The 27,131-nt window shown below is 43.4% G+C and overlaps 1 protein-coding gene across 4 annotated transcripts in view; it reads right to left on the reverse strand.

Annotated features, from left to right (window-relative positions):
* myh11b (myosin, heavy chain 11b, smooth muscle) overlaps positions 1 to 27,131 on the reverse strand; it is a 187,316-nt gene that overhangs the window by 21,721 nt on the left and 138,464 nt on the right. For all 4 annotated transcript variants that reach the window (XM_072560160.1, XM_072560158.1, XM_072560159.1 and 1 more), the window contains 16 exons: positions 25,916 to 26,037; positions 24,881 to 24,950; positions 22,929 to 23,089; positions 21,741 to 21,849; positions 19,293 to 19,424; positions 18,180 to 18,386; positions 16,307 to 16,444; positions 15,058 to 15,181; positions 12,889 to 13,060; positions 9,692 to 9,904; positions 9,096 to 9,240; positions 7,513 to 7,719; positions 6,440 to 6,544; positions 3,338 to 3,490; positions 1,091 to 1,339; positions 50 to 262 (listed from right to left, as the gene is read on the reverse strand). In XM_072560160.1, the coding sequence (XP_072416261.1) occupies positions 50 to 262; positions 1,091 to 1,339; positions 3,338 to 3,490; positions 6,440 to 6,544; positions 7,513 to 7,719; positions 9,096 to 9,240; positions 9,692 to 9,904; positions 12,889 to 13,060; positions 15,058 to 15,181; positions 16,307 to 16,444; positions 18,180 to 18,386; positions 19,293 to 19,424; positions 21,741 to 21,849; positions 22,929 to 23,089; positions 24,881 to 24,950; positions 25,916 to 26,037 (2,520 nt within the window). The remainder of the gene's footprint in view (positions 1 to 49; positions 263 to 1,090; positions 1,340 to 3,337; positions 3,491 to 6,439; positions 6,545 to 7,512; positions 7,720 to 9,095; positions 9,241 to 9,691; positions 9,905 to 12,888; positions 13,061 to 15,057; positions 15,182 to 16,306; positions 16,445 to 18,179; positions 18,387 to 19,292; positions 19,425 to 21,740; positions 21,850 to 22,928; positions 23,090 to 24,880; positions 24,951 to 25,915; positions 26,038 to 27,131) is intronic.

Here is a 27,131-nt window from a genome sequence, read left to right on the forward strand (position 1 = left end):
CTCAGCCCATATTGAATTCCACATCGCACTTGTGTGTCTGTTTACTTACATTCTTTCCAACATCATCCTTTGAGCTCATGATATCTTCCATCTCAGCCCGTAGCTGCTTGTTGACTCTCTCCAGGTCCTCTTTGCATTGTAAAGCCTCATCCAAGGCTCGGGTCAAAGCCAGGGCCTTTGTCTCCTTTTCCCGAGCATCAGCCTCTGCCCTGTCTCTTTCATCTGCGTACCGAGCGGAAATATTCTTCTCTTCCGCTAGCATCTGACAGAATGAAGATAGCACATTGTCAGAACTGGGCTTGATGAAAATCCTACCTTACCAACAGCTGTTAGGTAATCCAGTGTTGGAGTATTCTACACAGATGCCATGAATTTTAACCTCATTGTGAGCAGTTGTGGGCCGCACATGACAGGAAAGATGAGGATCCGTTGGAGAGAGAGCAGAAAGTGCTCTACAAGCAGCACGGTTCCAGGAATGAGAGGCTTCAACAATGAGGAGAGATTGGAAAGGTTGGGGCTGCTATCCTCAGAGAAAAGAAACTGAGAGGAGATTTTCAAAATTATGAGTGGTGCTGGACAGAATAGAAAGGGAGAAGTTCATAAAAGAAACAGAAATGAGAGGGTCTGGCTACAAAGTGATGTGCAAATGAGGCAAGAGTGATGTGAGAAAAACCTTTTCACCCAGTGAGTAGTTAGGGTGTGGAAAGGTGGGGGAGACAGGTTCCTTTGAGACTGTCAAGAGGGGCATTGGATGGCTGTTTGGATAGAAATGGTATGTTGGGATATGGATTGGCTCGATGGGATAGAACCAATGCAGGCATGATGGGTCAAACTCCCTTCTTCTGCTCCATAACAGGTCTGTGATTTAATCAAACTTAATGTTGACAAAGATTAATGGTAAGCAATAGGTATTTTGCAATTATTAGAATCACAAGGTAGCTTGGTTGGCTACCCAGCCTCACTCCATTTATATTTTACTGTGTTTTATTACAGGCTGGCATATTGGAAGTGTTCACCAAGTTAAAACAAGATTTCTCCTTATCTGGAAGGTGGCAAAGAAAAAGTGGCTTGTTCTGCAGAAATCGCTCACCTGATCAAACTTCTTCTGTTTCTTCTCTAAGTTGGAAACGAGTTGCCGCTGATTGTCCAGGTCCACCAAGAGGTCATCAAGTTCCTGCTGCAGCCTGTTCTTGGTCTTCTCCAGTTTGTCATATGCTGCTGCCTTTTCCTCAAAGTTCTGGGTAATCGCTTCGATTTCCCGCTGAAGTTTCTTCTTCCCTTCTTCAAGCCCATCCAGGGCAGACACATCTTCGTTCAACTTCTTCTTAGCGTCTGACAGCTGTGTGAGGAAATCAATGTTGAAGCAATAAAGGGCACGTTGGCATTTACATAACGCCCGCTTAGATACTTGGCAAGTTCCAAAGTGCTTCCGTACCAATGAATTATTTCTGCTGCCAGTAAGCAAACAAATATGGTCGCCACTTCATGCACAGGAAGATCCCACTCACAGCAGCTAAACGGTTAACCTGCTTTAGCAAGTGTTATCCCTGGACTGAACATTTTTTTTTTTATTCTTATGTGGGATCTGAGCGTCACAGGTAAAGCCAGAGTTTATTGCCCACTTATAATTACCCCTTGAATTCTGTGGTTGTTCAGAGGGCAGTTAAGAGTCAACTTACATTGTCAAGGAGGAGTTAGGTAAATTTCTTATGATTAAAGTGATCTACTGGTATGGGGGTGAACGCAGGATGATCAGCCATGATCATATTGAATGGTGGGACAGACGCGAAGGACCAACTCCCATTTTCAATAGGTCTGGAATCGCATGAAGATTTCCTTTCCTAAAGGGTAATAAGTGACCCAGTGGGACTTTTCTGAACAGCTTCATGAGCTGACCTTTAATTCCAGGCTTTCATTAATTTATGTTGCACCATAATGGGATTTGAACTCAGTCCCCCATCCAGTGACATCACCACTGTGCCGCTGTCAATACAGATTACAAAGCTAGGAAGTACAACATAGAACATACAACATAGAAAAATACAGCACAGAACAGGCCCTTTGGCCCACGATGTTGTGCTGAGGATTATTCCTAACCTAAAATAAAATAACCTAACTTACACATGCCTCAATTCATTGCTATCCATCTGCATATCTAGCAGTCGCTTAAATGACTCTGCTTCCACCACCACAGCTGGCAACACATTCCATGCATTCACAACTCTCTGTGTAAAGAACCTACTTTTGACATCCCCTCTATAGCCTCCTCTTGTCAATCCGTCTAACTATTGAGCCCCCTACCACTAGTGCTTTTCTATTCTCCCTCATTCCTTTCTGAGCCACAGTGCCAGGCTCAGTGCCAGAGACCTGACAACTATGGCTTTCCCCTGGCAGGCCGTCCCCACCAGCATTATCCAAAATGGCCTACTTATTGCTGAGGGGAATGGCCACAGGGGATCCCTGCCCTATCTGTTGGTTCCCTTTCCTCCCCCTGACTCTAACCCAGCTGTCCTTATCCTGTGTCTGTGGAGTGACCACCTCCTTGTACATCCTCTCAATTTCTCCCTCAGCCTCCAGGATGATCCACAGTTCATTCAGCTCCAGCTTCAGTTCCCTAACTCGGTTTTCGAGGAACTGGAGTTGGGTGCATATGTAGTCGGCAGAGACATGTGAAGTGTCTCTCACCTGCCACATTTTGCAGGAGGACTATGCAACTGTCCTATCAGCCATACCCCGCTAATCTGAAAGCCCACACAGGACTAAACAAGGAAGAGAAAAAAAGAGAAAACCTGAAAACTTACCGAGTTGACAGACTCTTAGTAAAGTTCGAGGAGGTGGGTGGCCCTACGGTGTAGGGTCTTGGGTTTAGATCTCACCCACTCGGAACAGTTCAGTTTTATCTCAAACAGTAATATCTTCTATTTTGGGACATCTACTGAAAGTGTCATTGCATTATTATATCAATTAAATGTGTTATTTTAATCAAAGCAATCAAAGAAACAGTTTGGTTCCAGAAGTGTATAAAGAAACTAAGTAGCGTTCTGCAATTGGGTAATTAGGATTTCAGACCATGTACAGAGTTGTCTGAGTTGAAAGTTGAATTAACTGGGCTCTGTTAGTACAGGTTGTTCTGCTATAATGTGCGTTTCATTAAATAGATTGACAAATTGGGGGACATTATTTCTATAGTGCAAGCGTTTAAAGTGTGTATTGGTTATAACACGATTTCGGCCCCATTGGTTTAAATGGTGCTGCTGTGTTGTGATTTTCTACAACATGGGGTTGCACGAGAACAGAACTGCCATGTTATAGCAGAACCGACCGTCGCTGTGTCTACCTGACCAGTCAGAGTGGATATCTGACGCTCCAGATTCCTCTTGGCTTCACTCTCTTCATCCAACTGTTCCTGGAGATTGTTCTTGTCGTCCTCTAACTGACGCAGCCGGGTGGACAAGTTCAATTTTTGACGAGTCTCTTCTTGGAGTAGTTCCTGCAGAAAAAAAACAGGAATGCCAGTTGTTTTTTTTGACAAATTGTCGGTGTAAACTGACCAGAGAATAAAGTCAATTCGACCTTTACATGAAGACATCAACTGCACATGCTCAGTAAATGTCCAAAAACTTTCAGAAGGAACTTTCTTTTGAGCTTAAAAATGTGAAATAAAACAGTCAAATGAGGCTGAGAATTGTTTGTAATGATTGAAGCATTTATATAGTGAGAATGAAGAAATCATTTGATAATTGTTATAACCATGGTGATAAGGCCTGGGTACCAACCACTGATGGTTGGAGGGGGCTGTGTCACTATTACTCAGAGCGGGTCCAGAGGAGGTTCTCGAGAGTGGTCCCAGGAATGCAAAGCTTAACATATGAGGAACGTTTGAGAACTCTGGGTCAATACTCAATGGAGTTTAGAAGGATGAGGGGGGAGTCTAATTGAAACTTACAGAATACTGTATTGCCTGGGTTGGGAAGATGTTTCCATTGGTCGAGTAAAGGAAAGGCCTTTTATAACGGAGATAAGGAGACACTTCTTCAGCCAGAGAGTGGGGAATTTGTGGAATTCATTGCCACAGAAGGCTGTGGAGGCCAGGTCATTGGGTATATTTAAGACTGAGAGAGATAGGTTCTTAAGTATCAAGGGGATCAAGGGTTAAGGGGAGAAAGTGGGAGAATGGGGTCAAGAAACTTATCAGCCATGATTGAATGGTGGAGCAGACTCAATGGGCTGAATGGCCTAATTTCTGCTCCTTGCCTTATGGTCTTAGTCTTTCATTTTATGCCACTTTGGGGGCTTTCCAGTCACTGGTGGTGAGGGTTGAACCTTGAATGGGTCTCAGCAGAAGAGGCTGTTTTCTTGGGTAACAAGATATGGTTTGTTGTATCTTAGTATGGGCTTTAGGACCCTGGAGCAACATTGCAATGATGTCACAGAGCTGCTCCTCACTGGGCATAAATAGCACAATATGGGCGGAGTTAAAGGGAACACATGGAGAGCCAAGCAAGTCAAGCCATGTGAATGTGAACGTGCAGACAAATGTGGAGTAGACCAATTAGCTTAAGACAGAGTCTGTCGATAATGTAACAGTAAGATTAGAGTCTGGCCTATCCCTGAATACTCTGTATTGCTATATTTTGTCTTACCGTGTTATAAACCCTAAGCCTGAAGACAGCTCTTACGTTTGTCTTTTCCTTGACCAGTCTGTCCTGAACCCAAACTCACGGAGCGCGAGCAGATATAGGAACCCTGGACAGGTTACAACTACTGATGGTAACAGGCAGAGTCAGGGAGAGTGAAACTGGTGGGTGAGTGTGTGTGTGAGTGTGTGCGTGAATGTGTGTGTGAGTAAGTGTGTGTGGGTGAGTGCGAAAGAGTTTGTGTGCGCGAGTGTCTGCATGAGTGTATGTGCATTCGTGTGTGTGCGAGTGTGTGTGAGTGAGACAGAGTGCGTGTGTGAATGTGTGTGTATATGTGAGTGCATGCATACGTGTGTGTGTGTGTGAGAGAAAGAAAGAGAGAGTGTGCTTGCGTGTGTATGTATACCATCTTAGCCCAGTTTAACCCTTTCATATCCATTGCCTTATGCAACAATAATCATAAAACCATAATACATAGGAGTGGAAGTAAGTCAAGCCGATCAATTCCACTCCACCATTCAATCGTGGCTGATGGGCATTTCAACGCCACTTACTCACACTCTCCCCGTAGCCCATAATTCCTTGCGAGATCCAGAATTTATCAATCTCTGCCTTGAAGAGATTTAACGTCCCGGCCTCCACAGTGCTCTGTGGTAATGAATTCCACAGGCCCCCACCACTCTCTGGCTGAAGAACTGTCATCTCATTTCCATTCTAAATTGACCCCCTCTAATTCTAAGGCTATGCCTACAGGTCCTAGTCTCCCCACCTAATGGAAACAAATTCCCAGCATCCACCCTTTCTAAGTCATGCATTATCTTGTAAGTTTCTATTAGGTTTCCCCTCAACTCTAATGAATACAATCCCAGAATCCTCAGCCGTTCATCATATGTTAGGCCGAACATTCCAGGGATCATGTGTGTGAATCTCCGCTGGACACGCATCAGTGCCAGTATGTCCTTCCTGAGGTGTGGGGCCCAAAATTGGACACAGTACTCCAAATGGGGCCTAACCAGAGCTTTATAAAGTCTCAGTAGCACATCACAGGTTTTACATTCCAACCCCTTTGAGATAAATGACAACATTACATTTGCTTTCTTAACCTTTACAGAATCCTGGACTAGCACTCCCAGATCCCTTTGTACTTTGGCTTTATGAATTTTCTCACCGTTTAGAAAACAGTCCGCCCCTGTATTCTTTTTTCCGAAGTGCAAGACCTCGCATCTGCTCACATTGTATTTCATCAGCCATTTCCTGGACCACTCTCCTAAACTGTCTAAATCTTTCTGCAGCCAGCCCACCTCCTCAGTACTACCTGCCTGTCCACCTAACTTCATATAATTGGCAAACTTCAGCAGAATGCCCCCAGTCCCTTCATTCAGATCATTAATATCTAAAGTGAACAGCTGCGGTCCCAACATCCTCCCCCACTGAACCCTGGGACACCATTTGTCACCAGCTGCCATTCCAAAAAAGAACCATTTATCCCAACTCGCTGCCTTCTGTCAGACAGCCAATCCTCAATCCATCCCAGTAGCTCACCTCAAACACCATGGGCCCTCACCTTACTCAGCAGCCACCCGAGAGGCACCTTATCAAAGGCCTTTTGGAAATCTAGATAGATAACATCCACTGGGTTTCCCTGCTCTAACCTACTTGTTACCTCTTCAAAGAATTCTAACAGGTTTGTCAGGCTCTTTATCATATTCAGTTGCAAGTTTTACAGGGAGAATGGAAACATATTACATTTCTTTAAACAATCATCTATCTAACCTTTTGCAGTTTGTAAGAAACACACCCACCTGTGTGTCCTGAAGCTGGGAACCAAGACTCGACACATCCTTCGCAAGTTTAATTGACTTGCCCTCAGCATCGTTTAGGATGGTGGTAACATTGTCAAGCTCATTCTAAAGGAAAGGAATAAAGCCAGAAAAAAATCATTAGTGGTGTGATTTATTTTTAATTTTTATTCAGATTTTATTCTCACATTTCACAAAAGGAACTGATTCTTACCTGGCAGTGTGACTCAGGTATCCATTCAATATGTGAGACCGTTCTGGGTGGGGGAAGGATTGTTGGGGAGTGAATCATGGTTAAATGTTATCCTTGTGCTGTTTGGGAAATCCGGTTCCCTTCTGAGTCCCACTGCCAAAAAGCTACATCTTGTATTGTTCTCCAGGTGCCCGATGGGTACAGTTAGGTGATTTGAGGAGGTTATTTAATTCATTCCTGGGATATGGGCATTGCTGGTTTGGTTGGTGTTTATTGTCCATCCTGAATTGATCAGAGAGCAGTGAGGGGTCAACCATTTTGCTACTGATCTGGACTCCAATCTCACCAGACCAGGAAAGGATGACAGATTGCTTTTCGTTAAAGGACATAGGTTTTATAACAATCAGCAGACACATGGGAACACCACCCCCTGCAAGTTCCCTCCAAGCCCCTCACCATCCTGACTGGGAAATATATCACCGTTCACTGTCGCTGGGTCAGAATCCTGGAATTCCCTCCCTAAGGGCATGGTGGGTTGACCTACAGCACATGGACTGCACTGGTCCAAGAAGGCAGCTCACCCCCACCTTCTCAAGGGGCAACAAGCACTGGGCCCAGCCAGCGATATTCATGTCCCAGGAATGAGTTTTTAAGAAGCATTACAATGATTACCAATCCACTAGCTTTTTAAATGTCACCATCTGTCATGGTGGGATTTGAAACCATGGCACCCAAGGACATTAAGCTGGGGTCCTGGATTACTAGGCTAGTGACATGACCGTTTCACCACCACCTTCCCTATAACTTTCCAGAAAAATATTCCGTTTAACATCATTAATAATGGATATGAACACCCAGCCGATGTAAGGAAGCTGACACTGACCTGCAGCTTGTGCACTTTCTCGTTGAGTTCAGCCCGAGCACGTTCTCCATCTGCCACCTTCACCTGGAACTCCTGCACTTGGCTCTCCAGCTTCTTCTTCTTGTGCTCGATTTCTGCTTTCGCTGTGGACAGAAACCGCACCTCATTTGAAAGCTCATTGTTCTCTTTTTCCAGAGTCTGCTTGTTTTTCTCAAGGTTCGCCCTTGCCTGCAGAAGGTAAACCGTGTTCAGTTAAGACAAATTTATTCAACAAAGACTCTTGAAATTTAAGGCAACTCTCACCTTTACTTCTTTTTCTAGCAGGTTATAGCAGGGTGACATGGTGGCTCAGTGGTTAGCACTGCTGGCTTTGATTCCAGCCTTGGGTGATTGTCTGTGTGGAGTTTGCACGTGCTCCCTGTGTCTGTGTGGGTTTCCTCTTACAGTTCAAAGATGTGCAGGTTAAGTGGATTAGCCAGGGGAAGTGCTGAGGTGGGTCTAGTTGGGGTGCTCTCTGGAGGGTCAGTGTGACTTCACAAACTGCTTGTATGCTGTTCTAAGATTCTATAATACTCTGCCGTGTCTTTATCATTGATACTTAAGATACTATCAAACATAATAATTTATGAACTATTAGAAGGTAGTTTCCAAAGTTATGCATATTTATTTGCACACACAATGGGGTCAAATATAACATTTACTGCCCATCCTAATTGCTGAGTACCCTGCAGGGGGCAGGTAAGAGTCTATCGTATTGCCATGGATCTGGGATTACAGGTAAGAATGGTAGATTTCCCCTCCCTGAAGGATATTAGTGAACCTGATGGGTTCTTGATGGTAATTTCACCATCACTCAGCCCAGCCTTTACTTTTTTCCTCCAAATTAATTAAAATTAATCTCCACCAGCTGCGAAGGTGGGATTCAAATCGAATTTTTTAAAAAATCTTAATTTACAAGGATGTTGCCAGGGTTGGAAAGTTTGAGCTACAGGGAGAGGCTGAATAGGCTGGGGCTGTTTTCCCTGGAGTGTCGGAGGCTGAGGGGTGACCTTATAGAGGCTTATAAAATCATGCGGGATATAGATAGGGTAAACAGACAGGGTCTTTTCGCTGGGGTGGGAGAGTCCCCAGAACTAGAGGGCATAGGTTTAGGGTGAGAGGGGAAAGATATAAAAGAGACCTAAGGGCCAACTTTTCACACAGAGGGTGGGACGTGTATGGAATGAGCTGCCAGAGGAAGTGGTGGAGGCTGGTACAATTGCAACATTTAAAAGGCATCAGGATGGGTATATGAATTGGAAGGGTTTGGAGGGATATGGACCGGGTTCTGGCAGGTGGGAACAGATTGGGTTGGGATATCTGGTCAGCATGGACGGGTTGGACCAAAAGGTCTGTTTACGTGCTGTACATCTCTATGACTCTAAGTGATGTAGGTGTTGCTGGCTGGACCCATATTTATTACTCATTCCCAGTTGACCAGCGGACAGTTAAGAGCCTTTGGTCCATTGCCTGGATCTCTTGATTACTGTTCCATTAACATTAAATTAGATTGGACTGTGTTAAAGCTCAGTGCGGCTGGCCTTCTGCCTTCATTCCTCAAGTACCCGTTTTGCTTGTTCCAGTTGCTCTGTTACTTCTTCTATCGCTTGACCGTGTTTCTGTCGCATTTCATGAATCTGAGCCTCATGTGATCTTGTCTCTTCCTCTAGAGCACGTTTCATTTCCGAAACCTCATGTTCTCTCTTGGCTCTGTCCCAGAGAAATAAGAAAGAATCTATTTTACCCCCAGTATATGATCCTGAATGAATGAATTAGCTTTATTGTCACATGCGCTCAAATGAGTACAGTGAAAAATTTACAAGTTGCCACGTACCATGTCATCTTAGGTACAAGGTATATCAGTACAGATTCTTCAATACAAATTCTTAGGAACCTCATAAGATTGCATTGATGTTGCATTGCAAACAGACCTGACCTCTCTGCTGCCCTGAATCATGCAGCAATGTATTTTATCACAACCCTATTCTTCCATGAAACTTATAAAATCTTTGCATCTAAGCGTTTGCAGGTTTTAAGGACTAGAGATTGTTTTGTGGAATGCTTTCCCATTAACAGAAATTAAACTTATCATTCTGTTGTTTTAAAAGTGTTCACATTTATTAATATTTTGCATTTCATTTATGAATAAAATATGCATTACCTTAACTCTTGCTGTGTTGCAGTGCTGTCCAAAGTATCTTCAAGCTCTGTCTTCAGGGCTTCCAGCTCTTCCCCCAGATCCCTTTTCTGTTTCTCTGCTTTGTTCCGAGCTGACTTCTCAGAGTCCAGATCTTCCTGAAGGTCTGAAATAAAGGCTTCCAACTCTCGGATTTTCTTCAGAGCATTATTCTTTAGTGCGATTTCCTCATCCAGCCTACATGAAAGCAGAGCTTTATCAATCATTTATCTGACAGAACAATGGACTTTGGAAAGTTGCTGTGAAGCTTATATATTTTCACCACAACTGAAGTGATGTAAAGGCTGCGTTTAGTGACCAGCAAAGTTTGTACTTGCACTGTCAGGAATTAGGGCTCGTGTGGCACAGTAGTAGTGTCCCTACCTCTAGGCCTAGGTGACCTGGGTTCAAGCCCCATCTGCTCCAGAGGGATGTCATAACATCCCTGAAAATATCTTGCATCGCCAAGAATTGTCTATGGCTCCCTGGAATCCTTGGTCAGCACAACTAAGTGAAACTGTATAAACTCTCTGGCTCTTCTCATACAATCCTGCTAGTCACAAACCCACACTTACCTACACTCAGGAGAGAAGCTGAGGAACTCCTATACACTTTGATGCTCAGTTCCACTCTGGTACAATTAATGCAGTCAGCTCGTGGACTGCCAATGTTGTACTGAAGTCCGCTGCTCGAGCTCTCTGTGGAGACAGAGGCTGAGTTCCCCTCCCCCAGGTTAATCTTGATTAGCGGAACAAAGCTATATATGCATGTACACCATCAGCCTGACACTGAGGTCAATAATGTTCACTTCATCATTTAAATAATTAATTATAGTTTTAAATTAAGTACTGTGGATCTATTGTGTATGAATTTCCAAAAACCATCTGATAAAGTACTACTTAAATGACTTGCTGGCAAGGTTAAGTTAAACCCTACAGAATAAGGGTTAAAAATGAATGCCAAACACAAGCAGAGAAGGGTGGAAGAGCAAGTTAACTCACCATTTGGCTCGTGTAGATCTTGTTGAAACTTTTCATCTTACATTCATCAGGACAATTTGCAAGAATACCAAATAAAGGGGAAACAACATTTATACTGCATGAGAAGAGAGGGTCGACCAATTAGTACTCTCCTCTCAAGCAGTCTAAAAATGTTGCTTTCCCCTATGTTTTGGTATTCTTGATGATTGTCCTGATGATGCAAGGCAGAAAGCTTCAACACAATGTTACTTTTTTAATCAGAAACACTCAAATTAATTGTTACAGTTTCATATTGAGATGGGCTCCTCAGGGATCAACATTGAGATTTATGTTGGAGAGAGATAAATAGAGTTTTAAATTTTATACACAATGGATACTGAACATAAAAATAAGGAGGGTCACACGATATGTCCAAGGGATTGGCTCGGCCTCAGATTAATTACTGATTAATTATTGAGCAATGTTTCAGCCACATTGGTATCAGGGACATGGAAAAGTTACAGGGAGATCCCCCAGCCTTTGGAAGGGCTAAGTGCAGAAGCACAGTCACATCAGCCTTAAATCATTAACTCTGCTTCTCTCCCCACAGATGCTGTGTCCCGTTCTGGTCTCCCTGTTTTAGGAAGGATATTTTTAAGATGGAGAGGGTTCAGAAGAGATTTGCCAGGATGTTGCCATGAATGAAAGGTATGAGTTATAAGAAGAGGCTGGATAGGCTGGGACTTTTTCACAGGAGTATAGGAGATTAAGAGATGACCTTACAGAGGTTTTATAAAATCATGAGGGATATAGATAAGGTGAATGGTCGGTGCCTTTTCCCTAGGGTGGGGGATTTCAGGTGAGTGGAGAAGGATTTTAAAAAAGATGTGAGAGGCAATTTGTTTACGCAGAGAGTGGTTCGTGTGTGGAATGAATTTCCAGAGAAAATGGTGGTTGTGGGTACAGTTACCATGTTTAAAAAACATTGAACTAAGTACATGTCTAGGAAAGGGATATGGACGAGCGGTGGGCAAGAGGGATAAGTTTAATTTGGGATTATGTTCAGCATGGACTGGTTGGACCAAAGGGCCTGTTTCTGCTCTGTATGACTCGATAACTCTATGCTACCTGACCTGAGTTTCTCCAGCATTCTGTGTTTATGTCGGATTTCCAGCATCTGCAGTGTTTTGCCTTTATTGTTATAAGACAGTACAGTTATATCTTCGAGGAGAAAGTGAGGACTGCAGATGCTGGAGATCAGAGCTGAAAATGTGTTGCTGGATATCATCAAACTTGGAAAACGAAAGTTGCAAACTCTTAAGCAAAGGTAGCTCTGAGAAGGTTTAACTGAAATGTGGAAGTTTATGACGGAGTATGGGAGCATAAAGAAAGTTATTTTCATTTACGAGTAACCAAACTTTATAAATATAGAAGACATTTTCTCATGCAAATTGTTGGCACGCTGTCAGGTGGTTCTGACACCAAGTTAATCATGATGTTTTTAAAGGAATTAGATTACACAGGAGGAAAATTTTAAAGGGGATAGGGAGGGAGAGGGAAACAGGATTAATGTAGAAACCAGTCAAAACAGCTTCAATTTCTATGGACACTTCTCATTTCACTGGCCTTTACAATACCATATTCTTTTACAAATAATCCCAGCTCAATATTACTCAGGATAGTTAGTTAACAAGAACCCTCAGTCAGTAAATGGAGATTAGCTTAATGTAACCAGCAAACCTTAACCTGACGCAGTGTAACCTGTAGGGATATGGACTGGGTGTGGCACAGAGGATGAAAATAGGTGACCAGTTTATTCAGATGGCACCAATAAAATGGGCTGAATGGACTTCTGCCCTGCTGTAACCTTTTAGTGGTTTCTATGGATTGATGATTTTAACTGTTCATTAATTTGATATTTTTAACTCTGACTTAAACGTAACTGTGTTAAATGATATTTTACAGTCAAAACACTCACTTTATCTTAAATAATAATTATTGTATAATAAACAGAATAAAAGCTGTATTTAATGTCATCAAATCATTGCTTAATTCCGCCCCCTGGTCATAATACAATTCCAGTTGTGAAATAAAAGCTGTAATAACAAATATAATGGCAAGAAAGAGAGTTATCGTTTGATGATATTGTTTTCTACAAAAGAACTACAATTTACACACTGAAACAAACAGACAAGTGGCTGAATTGGTTCGTCCTGGCACTACCTGCTCATAGCTGCCTGTAACTCTTCCTCTTTCTTGGCAAGTTGCATCTTAAGTTCAGCGATTTGCTGTTGAAGTTCTGCGAGTTGGTCGTGGAGATCCGCACCCTCTCCCTCTAACTTCCTCTTCAGCTTCTCCAGCTCTTGTCTGGTCTTCTCTTCCTTCTTGAGCCGTACTGCAATACACAGGGGATCTCATTACAATCTCATGAGTAGTTAAACCCTCTTTATTCAAAAGCATGCTGTTGCTGATGGTTTCATCACAAGTCAAACCTTAAGAATTCTAGTAATGTCCAATCCAAAAGAACATTAGGAGTGGAGAGGATTCTCAAACATCTGGATGTTAAGTGTCAACAAGCAAGTCTGAAGTCACATGACACCAGGCTAGCACTCCGATAGCTTGAGATTTCAAATAAATCTGTTGGATTATAACCTGTTGTCATGTGACTTCTGAGTTTGTCTACCCCAGTCCAACACTGGTACCTCCACATCTTAAGAAGCAGGGGCTAATATTTAAGGCAATGGACCTTGTGCTGGAAAATGGGACTAGTGTCAATTTACTGAAGTTTTGGTCATACAGATTTGATGGGCCAAAGGGCCTGTGTACCTTACAGTTCTATGACTCATTGTAATCCTGAACTGTGTCATCATGAACAAGACTGAATTGATACTAGACTGAAAATGTCAATCTTTTGTCACATAGGAATGTGAAACAAATTGTGTTTTGTAAATCCACAATCAGCTAAGATCAATAGAGCCCACGTTAAAAGGGCCCTTGTGACACAGTGGTGCTCATATCTCTGAGCCAGGAGGCCTAAGTTCAAGTTCCACCCACTCCAGAGGTTGTTAATAGCTTCTCTGAACAGATTGAAAAACATCTACAGCAATATTAAATCAACCACTAGGAGGCACTGACGGTAAAGCTTGGTGTAACCAGGTCGTTGAGAGAGTAAAGTCCATTTGTGAAATGGGGTTTGTGTACCCTGATGACTAGCTACACCCTAATGGCTCAAAGAGGGTCCTCTGCACTTTGACTATGGTCCAATTTAAAACGTTATACCTGTCAAACTGGCAAGCACTCCATGATCTAGCGAGTGGTGTTCCCTGGGATCAAAATTGAGATTTATGATGGAGAGAGATAAGTACGTTTTGAAATGTTATACACAGTGGATACTGAATACAGAAACAAGGAGGACCACATTGAGTCATAGAGTCATACAGCATGGAAACAGGCCCTTCATCACAAACTGATCCATGCTGACCATGGTTCCCACTCAGCTAGTTCCAGTTGCCCACATTTGGTCCATATCCCTCTAAACCCCCCCCATCCATGTACCTGTCCCAATGATTTATAAATTTTGCTGTTGTACCTGCCTCAAGCACTTTGACTAGCAACCCATTCCATATACACACCACTGTCTGTGTGAAGACGTTGCCCCTCAGCTCCTTCTGAAGTCCTTCCCCTCTCACCTGAAACATGTGCCCTCTCATCTTCAATTCCCTTCCCTGGGAAATAGGCTATACACATTCAGCCTATCTGTGTGCCTCATGATTTTATACACCTGATCTTGGACATGAATACTTCAAAGAGATTTGCTTGGCCTCTGGTTAATTATTGTGTGGTCATGAACTAGCAAGAGTTCAACTCAATATGGCTAAAAGATTCAGTCAGTTGCAACACTTGTACGCCTAAAGACTGATCTTAAAACTGCTACTTTCTTAAAAGCAGCCCATTTCAGTAATTTATTTGTGCAATTCCACAGTACCAAAAAATAAATCATAGAATGGATTTGGTAAGGTGGACACAGAGAGGCTGGCGTAATCTTAAAATAATCACGAGACCATTGAGGAGCAACACGATAACACACAGGATAGTGGAACTTTGGAATTCTCTCTCCCAGGTGGTTTCGGATACTCGACATTGAGATGGATGGATTTTTATTTCTACACCTATCCGTGAACCTGGAGTAAAGGGGGAATAGAGGGAGGAGAAGGCAGAGACAAATGACCTGGAGATGCAGATCTTGCATAAATGAATGAAACAGTGCTCCAGACCCCAGGAGCACAATGTCCTCCTCCTGTCTGTATATGAAAGCAGCATTTCACCTCAATGAATGGTTCATAATATTTCAGTAAAATTACCCATGATGGTAAGTAAACAAACATCATTTACCTTCCAGTTCTGAAATCATAGATTCATGTTTATTCTTCAGTTTTGTCAGGTTCTTTGCCTTTTCTTCCTCCTCTGCAAGATTGGTGGTAAAGTCAGCTATTCTCTCTTCTAGAATTTTCTTCTCCTGTTACAGGCATAGAATTGTGATAGCATTAAATCCACAGTGACACAAATGTTTTTCTCCCAGTCTATGCACATGGTAGTGTTCAATAAAGAGTGTAACTGCAGGCTGTTCGCATGCCCTGGGATGGGTGATTTGCTGATCAACTCAGCACAAGCCTTCTGAACAAACAATCACTTTTGTTAAATCCCACTCTCCTGACATCCCCTCTCACCCTTTAAGGGTTCTCTATCCTAACTGAAAATGTAGAATACATGGTGACTCTGATTGAGAATGGAAGAGCTCTGTAATTTGTTGCTGTCATCATTGACAAAGTCTTTTCCCTGAGTGGGGGAGTCCAGAACTAGAGGGCATAAGTTTAGGGTGAGAGGGGAAAGATTTAAAAGGGACCTAAGGGGCAACCTTTTCATGCAGAGGGTGGTGCGTGTATGGAATGAGCTGCTAGAGGAAGTGGTGGAGGCTGGTACGATTGCAACATTTAAAAGGCATCTGGATGGGTAAACGAATAGGAAGGGTTTGGAAGGATATGGGCTGGGTGCTGACAAATGGGCCTAGACTGGTTTAGGATATCTGGTCAGCATGGACCAGTTGGACCGAAGGGTCTGTTTGCTTGCTGTACATCTCTATGACTCTGTACAAGACCTCATTCAGATCCAGTTAAATAAGATTTATAACGTAACTCATCAGGAAGGAAACTAATGAGATTGAGTAGAATATTGGCTTTACACTTGGTCCAATTTTGCTGGTTGTTGACTTTAGTGAAGGTTAAAACCAGACCAGGTGTAAAATGAGTGTTTCACCCAATCCCATCAGATTTCTGGTGGTTGGACTTTGGGGGCTGATGCAATGATATTAAGGTTCTGCAGAAATGCTCTGGTGAGACACTTGTAGTGATTGTACTGGGGTTAGCCAGGTGGTTCTCATAGAATCTGAGTTCCCTGATTGGGGCGGTTAACCTGGTCCAATCAGGGAGCCCTGTCTGACAGATAGAAATAGGAGTGTCAGAGGTTCTGTTCACTCTGGAGTTGACTCTGAGGGAGCTGGATCAGTGTCAAGGCCTCTCTGGGTGTAAATAACAGGGGTCTTGGTGTCGGGATCTCGGCCTCTGTGGAGTTAGTTCAAACTGACCTTTGCGAATTTGATGTTCTGGTCCTCCAGGATAATGATATCGTCATCCATCTTCTTCAGCTTGGCTTCCAGGGTCACTTTCTCCAGCTGCAGCTTCTGCCGGGCAGCTTCCTCCTCATCCAGCTGTTCCTCCAGATCCTTGAAGGAAAAACGCACTCAGGGAAAGGTCTTTGCATAAGAATAATTGCCAGTGGGGCTAAGGTGCAAAGTGTACTGCAATGTCAAGAGATGTTCATTAGTAATCTACAGGATCAGCTGCTGTCAATACTGGATCACTTTGATCAGGCCTTGTTATGTCTAGAGGTGGAGCTCTAGGGTAATTGTACCGGAATTAGCAAATTGTTCTTTGGTCAAAGTGAACACATCAATGACCAATGACACCGACTTCAGTTGTTGACCAAACAGCTACAAAACCAACAATGACTGGGAGGTTCCCATGAAGGAGGATGAAGGGACAGAGGACAATGGCAGTTTTCCTTTTCTTCATTCACAGGACGAGGACGTCACTGGCTAGGCTGGCATGTATTGCCCATCCCTAATTGCCCAGAGGGCAGCTAAGAGTCAACCACATTGCTGTGGGTCACGAGTCACATGTAGGCCAGACCAGGTAAGGTCCTTTCCTAAAGGCCATGAGTGAACCAGATGGGTTTTTCTAACAATCAACTCATTAGACTTTGATTTCCAGATTTTCTTTTATTCAATTCCAATTCCACCATTGGCCATGGCGGGATTTGAGCCCAGCTCCCTAAAGCATTACTGGGTCTCTGGATTAACAGTGCAGCGATAATACCGCCAGGCCATTGCCTCCCCCCTTTTACAGGGCAATGGGTACATTCTGCTCCACACTGGCAGCAGCATGTTATTTGATGTCATAACTTTGGAGAACAGAAACACAGAAACAGAGAAAATAGGAGGAGGAGTAGGCCATTCGGCCCTTTGAGCATGCTCCGCCATTCAATCTGATCATGGTTGATCATCCAATTCAGTCCCCTGTTCCTGCTTTCTCTCCATACCCTTTGAACCCTTCAGCCCCAAGATCCCCAGTACAGAGGGATTATCTTATGAGCAAAGGCGAAGCAGGTTGGGACTCTACTCACTAGAGTTTAAAAGAATCGGAGGTGATCCCATTGAAACATTTCGGATTCTTTAGGGGCTTGACAGGGTCAATGCTGGGAGGATGTTTCCCCTCATGGAGAGAGTCTAAAACCAGAGGGCACAGTCTCAGAATAAAGGGAAGCCAATTTAAGACAGAGATAAAAAGGAATTTCTTCTCTCCGAGGATTGTGGGTCTTTGGTACTCTGCCACTGAGAATAGGTTTATGGTGAGAGGGGAAAGATATAAAAGAGACCTAAGGGGCAACTTTTTCACACAGAGGGTGGTACGTGTATGGAATGAGCTGCCAGAGGAAGTGGTGGAGGCTGGTACAATTACAGCATTTAAAAGGCATTTGGAAGGGTTTAGAGGGATATGGGCCAAGTGCTGGCAAACGGGACAAGAGAAGGTTGGGATATCTGTTCGGCATGGACGAGTTGGATGAAGGGTCTGTTTCTGTGTTGTACACCTCTACGACTCTAATTGTAGGCGCAGAGTCCTTGTGTATATTTAAGGCTGAGATTGATAGACTGTTGATCAGTCGGGGAATCAAGGGTTACAGGGAAAGGGCAGGTAGGAGGAATATCTGATCAGCCATGATGCTACTGAATGGTAGAGCAGGCCCGACGGGCTGAATGGTCCTTATGGTCTTATGGTTATTGCATTTGGGGGACATTCAAAATGGGAAACAGATCACAAAATGTAATGTTAACAGTGAACTATCCCACGGGAGGGAAGCCATTCCAATTGAAGTTCTCCTCTCCACAGTTACTGATTTACCAGGATCTGGGTTTGCATTTTCTTTTTTTCCGTTAGCATTTGCTGATTCCGGTCTTCCTCCTCTTCAATCCTCGCCTCCATCTCGTGGAGAATCTCCTCCAGCTCTTGCTTTTTGGATTCCAAGCGAACTCTCATCTCCTCAGCCTCAGCATAGAGCTCTGTCTCGGCTTGCAGTTGCTCCTGAAGAGTAGTCTTCTCCTCCATTATCTAAAGGCACAAAGTTGGGGCGGGGGGATGGGGGGGGGGGCGGGGTGGAATGGTGAACATTGTGAAAATGTAACTCCAGACCGTCTGATAGCCTAAAAGCTGGAATTGTCTCACAGTGAAGTTTGACATGACTGCATCACCCCTAGCCCATTTACATTCCACAACGTGGCAAAATCTATCTGTTTCATCCATCGTAATGACAAAATGAAGTGTTCCATAAAATAAAATGAACAGTAGACACATCAAATAGCTGTCAAAGAAAAATCTCTGCTTATTCCATTCAACAAAAAGGGAAAACAGCACAAAACATAAACAGAAAATGCTGGAGAAACTCAGCAGGTCTCTCAGTATCTGTGGACAAAGTCAGAAGCCACACGACACCAGGTTGTAGTCCAACAGGTTTATGTGAAATCACAAGCTTTCGGAGCGCTGTCTGTTCATCAGGTGAAGCTTCAGAAACTTGTGATTTCAAATCAACCTGTTGGACTATAACCTGGCGTCGTATGATTTCTGACTTTGTCCATCCCAGTCCAACACCGGCATCTCCACATCGTCAGTATCCATGGAGCCAGGAACAGAGTTAATGCTTCGAATCCAACATGCCACTTTTTAGGATCAGTTCGGTAGAAGAGTCACTGGACTTGAACCATTAACCCTGTCTCTGCACAGCACAGACCCCCTGAGTCTCTGCAGCACTTTCTGCATGTATGTTAGATTCTCAACTTCTGCATGAGTATAGTTTTACAAAGAAAAATCTCTTCACTTGAAGGCCTCTCTCACTTGTTCAGAATCATTAAGCTAGCCAGCGTGTTTCTTTATTCACAATATTGTTTAATGTTACTGGATGAATGTTTCTGAAATGGGCTGTGAAGGAGGGACTGGATCCATGTTATGACGTGGTTTTACCTGAGTGTGTTTCTTTTCAAGTTCTGACAGACTGATCTCGGCCTTCTGCTGTTTTTCTTTGGTTCTCTGCAGTTCATCTTCTTTCAGTTGCATTTCCTCCTCCTGGCGAGTGACCTGGAGAAGTGGTTTAACCTGCAGCCAGGGAGTGAAGACCAGAGCACCATTAACCAATCAGCTTATTCTCCAGAGAGTTCCTCACTATTTACCCACGTCCCCGGCACCTTCAACCAACCACTCAGAGAGATCATTGAGGAAGGACGAGAGTTGACCTCAAGCATACACTTTGTTTAGCGAATGAACTGTGAAACAAACAGATCAGAAGCAAGAGGAGGCCACTCGGCCCACCAAGCCTGCTCTGCTGTCCAATGAGATTGTGGCTGATCTGATTATTCCACATTCCCAACTTCCCCTGATAAACTTGCACCCCCTTTGCTTATCTATCTCTGCCGTTAGAATGTTCAAAGTCTCTGCCTCTGCCGCGTTGTGAGGAACAGACTTCCAAAGACCCATGACCCTTTGTGAGGGGAAATCTCTCCTCATCCCTTTCTGTCTTATTGAGGGGACCCCTGGTTCTAAACACCCCCACACCTTCTTCACATGGACCAGGTCACGACCTCTTAGGATTTGAAACGTTTCAATCCATTCACCTCCTATTTTTCCAAACTCCAGTGGATACAAGCTTAGATTATCCACCTTTCCTCATAAGATAACCTGCCCATTCCAGGCAATTTTCTAATGAATCTTCTCTGAGCTGCGTCCATTGCATTTCCTTAAATAAAGTGGCCAGTACAGAGGACAGTACTCGAGAAGTGGTCTCACATGTATAATTGAAACATAGCCTCCATGCTTTTGCATTAAATACCCTCACAATAAATGATACATGCTATTAGCTTCCCTACTTACTTGCTGTACCTGCATCTGCAAGCTATGCACTGCGGCACCAAGTTCCCTCTGAATCTCAGAGTTCTGCAATCTCTCGCTCATTATATAAATGAGAGGCTTCTTACTGACTCATCCTGCTGACCCAGACAGTTTCACAATTCCCCACATTACAATCCATTTCCCTGATCTTTGCCCGCTCGCTTAAACAAATCTAAATCCATCGGTAGCCTTCTTATGTTCTCTTCACAGCTTTGTTTCCCATCTATCTTTGTGTGCAAAGTGCTTGAGAAGGTTTGTAGCTCAGGTTGTCGATGAGGTTGTTGACTTGCTTGCTGAGCTGGTAAGTTCATTTCCAGACATTTGTAAACAAACTTACAAGGTCAGTGAGCAAGTCAGCAAACCCAATTTTTGTATTGTCAGTTAGTTTAACCACCATACTCTTCACCCTCATAATTTATGTAAATGGTAGAGTAACTGAGAACTCAGCAGTGACCCCTGTGACACATCACCCATTAGATCTCATTACGGGCTGGATACAGATCATCTGTGTCCTGTTAGCTTGCCAATCTTCTATTCATGCTAGAATCTTGCGCTCTACTCCTTGAGCTGCTTTCCTTTCGTGTGGCACCTTATCAAATGTCTTCTGGAAATCCAAAGTACAGCACATCTCCTGGTTTCTCTTTATTCACAGCCCGTGAATTGTTACTTCAATTCACTCCCATATCTTGATCAAATTTGATTTCTCTTTCACAAAAGCATGTTGACTCTGCCTGAGTATCTTGAACTTCTCTCACTGTTATAATAGTCTTTAACAATAGCCTGCAACTCCTTCCCACTGACAGCCATTAAACTAACCAACTTGTAGCTTCCTGCTTTCTGTCTCCCTCTCTTTTTAAAAATGATTTTCTAATGGAACATTCCCCAAACTGAGGGAGTTTTAGAAAATTAAAACCCTGCATCAACTATCTCATGGACCACGTCTTTTAAGATGAAATCCATGAAGACCCAGGGATTGGTTATGTTCTGTTCCAGTGATAAAATTTACACACAAAGTTTATACAGTGAATTCTAGCTCAAATTTAGCTTAAGTGTATTTATGTGAAGAACCATAAAAAATAAATATCACACAATGGAAACAGTCATTGTCCTGGAAACTTTCAAACTGAGATAAAACAGGTGTTTCTTTTGTAAAAAAGTTTTTTTTATGGTCAATATGTTTGTGCAGATCAAAAGGAATGACCAAACACGCAGAAATTTCGTTTTAGTTTTTCACGGATCAGCAGATATTCTCTTCTTCTTTGTTATCATGTACAGGTATGTCGTAATCTCACATATAGATTAAAAGAACACGGCATATTTATTTTAAAAAATTACTATCAGAGGGTCATATCTTCGTCTGGCTGCTAATGTTTGAAATGAGGTCAATGCTGGTCCTCATTGAGTTTCCCCCCTTTTCAGCCTATTCCGATTCACATGATCTACTCAGGATCACCTCCGGTCTAACACTGGAAGATGCACAGATCCTTGAAGGAATGAAGTAGCAGATGGAAGTTATTTTGAGCTAACCTTTGTGAATAGTCTCCACCATTGCCAGTTCCGTAGTTTCAGGTAAGCTGCACAGTTTCTCTGAATGACTTTCATCGCATTGAGCTGCTGCTGTCGTTTAGCGAAGGCCCTGTAACCAGTTAGAGAACAGTCAGCATCCCATACTCACACCTTACAACAACAGATAACAAAATAAATTTATTTTAAAGTTAATTCATTCCCGGGATGAGGGTGTCGCTGGCTGGGCCAGCATTTATTGCCTGTCTCTAAATGCCGAGACGGCAGTTAAGAGCCAACTACCATTACAGTGTGTCCAGAGCCACACATAGACCATACCAGATAAGGATTGCAGTTTCCTTCTCTAAAGAACATTAGTAAACCAGGAAATTTGGCTTGTCCATAAGGCCCTTCACCAACCTATACAAATGTACCATTGACAGCAAAATGTCTGAATGCATAACGGTTTAGTGTGGCAACTGCTCTGCCCAGGACTGTATGAAATGACAGAAGATAGTGTGCTCAGCCCAGACCGTCACGGAAGCCAACCTTCTATCCATGGACTCCATTTACATGGCTCACTGCTGCAGAAAGGCTGCCAACATCATCAAAGACCCCGCCCACCCCAGTAATGATCTCCTGCAACCTCTTCCATCAGAAAGATACAGAAACCTGAACACACGCATCAGCAGATTCAGGAACAGCTTCTTCCCAGCCGTTATCAGACAGATAAATGGACTCTCTAGCCTCAAATAATGCTGGTCTTGCTAACACTGATCTCACCTAGCGCACGCCCTGTACAATGTAACCGGTATGCCTCCATCTAAGTCTCTTTGATCTGTACATCCTTGCTCACTATGATCCGCCTATACTGCTCATAATCAAAACTCCTCACTGTACTTCAGTACACGTGACAATAAGTCAATCAGATGGGTTGTTCCTGACAATTGATTCATTGTCATCAATAGTCAATTTATTCCAGCTTTTTATTGCATTCAAATTCCATCTGCTCTGGTGGGATTTAAACCCGTGTCCTCAGGATATTACCTGGGTTTCTAGATTACCAGTCTAGTGATACTGCCACACAGCCAGCACTTCCCCTAATGGTAGCTTGGTTACAAAATGCTGGACTAACACTCTTCAACATCGAGTGCATTGCAAAATGCGAGAAGGTACTTGTGCAGTACAAAGGGATGTTTACGGCCTGCTCACTTTCTGGCCAGGTAGCCTCGGCTTCGAGCTTGGAAGGAAATGATGATGTCTGTAATTTTCAGGTCTCTCTCCTCTTCCAGGTGAGCCAGAACTCCAGTTCGGAAGAAGATCTTACTCTGTCCAATTCTGTACAGGTTAGAATCGAGTTCCAGGGATTTGATCTAAAATAGTCACAATGTATTTTTAACAGCAATTCTGAGTCTCCATTAATAGACAGAAAAAGAAGTAAATATCCTGCTGCCTCTCAACTGCAATAAACAAGTTATTAAAGTAACATGTTGTGAATAGACACTGTTGAGTGAGAATGTACAAATTGCAATGGCTTTAACTTTTAAAGCCAGGTATTTCCTGATGTGACAACGCTGTCACTTCAACAAGTTTGTTTTGTCCTTGAGTTTTTTCTCAAGAGAGGTCATAAAGGCACAGGTGCCAAAATGTCTGGGCAAGAGCCCACTTTAGCAATGGCAGGGGAGTGGCCTGTTCTCCCAGTTCAGGGTTTTTTTGTAGCAGCGAGAAGCTGCTGCAATCCAGAGAATGGTTCCGTGCTTCAGCAGATGATTCTTGACTGGCTTTCTCTCTGAAATCTCTCCTACCTACAAGAACCTGTGTTTGAATTTACCTTTTGCTAAAAGGTGCATTTACAGGGTGTTACAGGAATTGGAACAGCTCCTTAGTTAAGTTGCAGTATCGAGTCAGTTGAGTTTTCAATTAGTTAAGTTATTCTAAATTCCACTTTTCTTTTGTTCGTGTTTCAATTGTAATGTTTAAATAAATTCTGTTTTGCTTAAAGCCAAATGGTTTGACCAGGTGCATCACTCCTGGAATATCCACTCCATATCTGTCTTTAAAATAAGAAAAAGTTAGGATCTGGGCTACCTTCTGAAAATACTTTGGGGGGGGGGGTGTGTCTGGCCTGATCCATAACCAGCTGTTCAGTGTTACTAACATATTCCTGGTGACTAGGTGTCTGATGATGTATTGCTGATATAAGTTATCTGTTGAAAGCACCCACTTGTGTATTTTGGGCATATTCATCTTTGCAAATTTCCAAAGGAAAATCCAGGAGTTGCTGATAAATGCAGGGAGACCCCTGCAAGGATACCTCAACAAGCATCAAACTTCCAACTATCTGTTACTATCAACTAACTAACTTCCAAACTTCCACCGCATGACACTGCCCACTAATGGGCAACATGTTTCGGTTCAGTACATCCACCCCCTGCTTCTCTCAATTCATTACATTGAGTCCTCACTTAAAATTTTTGCTCCATTCTGGAAAATCACAACTTTAAGTGAAACAACTTTAAGTGAACCATGGGTTCCCATAGGGATCAATGTTAAAGACAGGGTTAGGTTCTTTCCAATATTTCTCACCGAGGCAAAAAAGGGCAGATTGAAATACTGTCTCATCGATGTATAATACTCTGCAATTCTTAGCTGAAATATCTGACAAAATGTAAAGGAAGTAGAATATATAATGAAAGAGAAACTCAGGATATCTAATCCTTTTAGATTGACTTGTCGCTATCTAGTGGTAGACTTTGGCCCTGGGAATTCCCCTGCAGTGACCAGTGTTTGTCACTAGATGGCAATCAAGGCTTCAGTTAAGGTCCTAGACGCCAGGACCCAGAAGAAGATCTGAAGGAACTACGATCACTCCAGAGGGCAGGGGTCAGGGCCTGAGGAGCAAGGGCAGGAGATGAGGGGTGGGAGGATGCAATGCCAGAGGTGGCAGTGAAAAAAGGGGATGGGGTGAGGGGCAACTGAGGGTAAATGCAGAAGTGCTATGGGAAAGGTCATGGAAGCATGCAGAACAGGGAAGGGGTGGTCTGTGGCAAATGAGGTTGAAGTCAAACTCCAAAAATTAAATGAATATACTGACACTATGTTCTTTACAACTTTAATGTGAAACAATGTTAAGTGAGACCACGTTAAGTGGGTACATCACATACCATAAGTACACAGGCCTGTTTCCCATCCATGAACCCTTTTGGAATGGCACCTGGTGTTAGGATTTCGTATCTATTAAAAAAGAACAGAATATTTGTTTGATAATTCACATAGTTATCTAGTTCAGGTTAAATGATAAAGCAACGTTAGTGATTCAGTCTCTACAAAAGCTTGAACAACTCCCAGGCTTGGAATGTCAATTTGAGCCAATTCCCACCTCCGCAACGCCCACCTGGAAAGATGTGCCCACTAGAGGTTCCGATTGTCATTCTGAATTGGGGGCGGGAGATGAAAATGGTGGGGTGGGGGACATTGGAAAGAATGCAGAGCCTGCTGGGGGCGAAGAAGGAGTGGAGTAGGGGAGATGGGTGAAGGTTTGACCTCAGTGAAAAGAGGAATAAGCCATAGGCCTCCCCACCAAAGCCTCCCATCTCACACTCCATCACCCCTCCGGCCCTCAAACCCCATCCATGTCAATCAATAATCTCCTCCTACCCTTAAAAGCCCATATATCAACTCATGCTCCTAGTGCCCATCATATTCCACTGCCCCCACCCCCCCAGGTTTTCTTTAATTCATTCACAGGATGAGGGCATTGTTGCCTGGGCCAGCATTTATTGTCCATCCCTAACTGCCCAGAGGGCGGTTAAGAGTCAACCCTATTGCCGTGGGTCTGGAGTCACATGTAGGTCAGACCAGGTAAGGATGGCAGTTTTCTTCCCTAAAGGGCATTAGTGAACCAGATGAGTTTTAAAGACAATCGATTCCTGGTCATCATTAGACTCTTAATTCCAGATGGATTAACAATCCAGTGATAGTACCAGTAGGCCATTATCTCTCCATGCTAACCCATTCCCTCTAAATGAAATTATAAATGACTCTATATTAAGTGATCCAACTTGAAGACTTAGAGCAGGAGCTAGGGACCAGTTCTGTTCCTTCAATCCTCTGAAAAGCATCTGTAGGTTGGAAAACTAATATTGGATTTATCACTTTGTCCCATTCCTGGGCCTAGCAGCCACCAACATTCCCATTACCTCTGGCGGAATTCCTGGAAGATAATCCTGTTTGGGAATCCCTGTCGGCAGATTCTGATCCCTTCCAGAACACCGTTACACCGCAGCTGCTCCAACACCAGGTGGGCATCCAGTTTTCCGGCCTGTTCGAGTAAACCTCAATCAGTTAACCTCAGCAAAGTCAAACGGCTTTCAAGCCTGTACATAAGGACCTGCATTGACCAGTAGGTTATTATTCATATTTTAAAATGTTTACAGGACCTTTATCACATGATGTAATTCCAAGGGAGAGCCAGTGGATGTGATCCATTTGGATTTCCAGAAAGTCTGTGACAAGGCACCACACAGGAAGCTGCTAAATAAGATCAGAGCCCCATGGTGTTAGGGGCAAGGTACTGGCATGGATAGAGGATTGGCTGACTGGCAGAAGGCAGAGAGTGGGAATAAAGGGGTCTTTTTCAGGATGGCAGCCGGTGATTGGTGGAGTTCGGCAGGGGTCAGTGTGGGGACCACAGCTATTCACATTATACATTAATGATCTGGACAAAGGCAGTGAGGGCAGTGTTGCTAAGTTTGGGAAATCTGAAGTGTAAATGAACTTGAGATTCTCTTAAGGTTAACCTGCAGGTTCAGTTGGCAACTATGTCAGTTGGAAGGCAAATGCAATATCAGCATTCATTTCAAGAGGACGAGAATACAAGGGCAGAGATGTATCGCTGAGTTTGTATAAGAGGTAAAAACAATGACTGCAGATGCTGGAAACCAGATTCTGGATTAGTGGTGCTGGAAGAGCACAGCAGTTCAGGCAGCATCCAAATAGCTTCGAAATTGACGTTCTGGGCAAAAGCCCTTCATCAGGAATAAAGGCAGTGAGCCTGAAGCGTGGAGAGATAAGCTAGAGGAGGGTGCTTTCTCCCCACCCCCACCCTCCTCTAGCTTATCTCTCCACGCTTCAGGCTCACTGCCTTTATTCCTGATGAAGGGCTTTTGCCCAAAACGTCAATTTCGAAGCTATTTGGATGCTGCCTGAACTGCTGTGCTCTTCCAGCACCACTAATCCTGAGTTTGTATAAGACTCTGGTCAGACCGCATTTGGAACATTGTGAGCAGTTAATGGCCCCGTATCTAAGGAAGGATGTGCTGGGGTTGGAGGGGGTCCAGAGGGGGTTTACAAGAATGACCCTGGGGGGTGAAGGATTTGTCACATGAGGACTCTGGGTTTGAACTCAATGGAATT

Source organism: Chiloscyllium punctatum, chromosome 40, assembly GCF_047496795.1.
Source record: "Chiloscyllium punctatum isolate Juve2018m chromosome 40, sChiPun1.3, whole genome shotgun sequence".
Classification (NCBI taxonomy): Eukaryota; Metazoa; Chordata; class Chondrichthyes; order Orectolobiformes; family Hemiscylliidae; genus Chiloscyllium; species Chiloscyllium punctatum.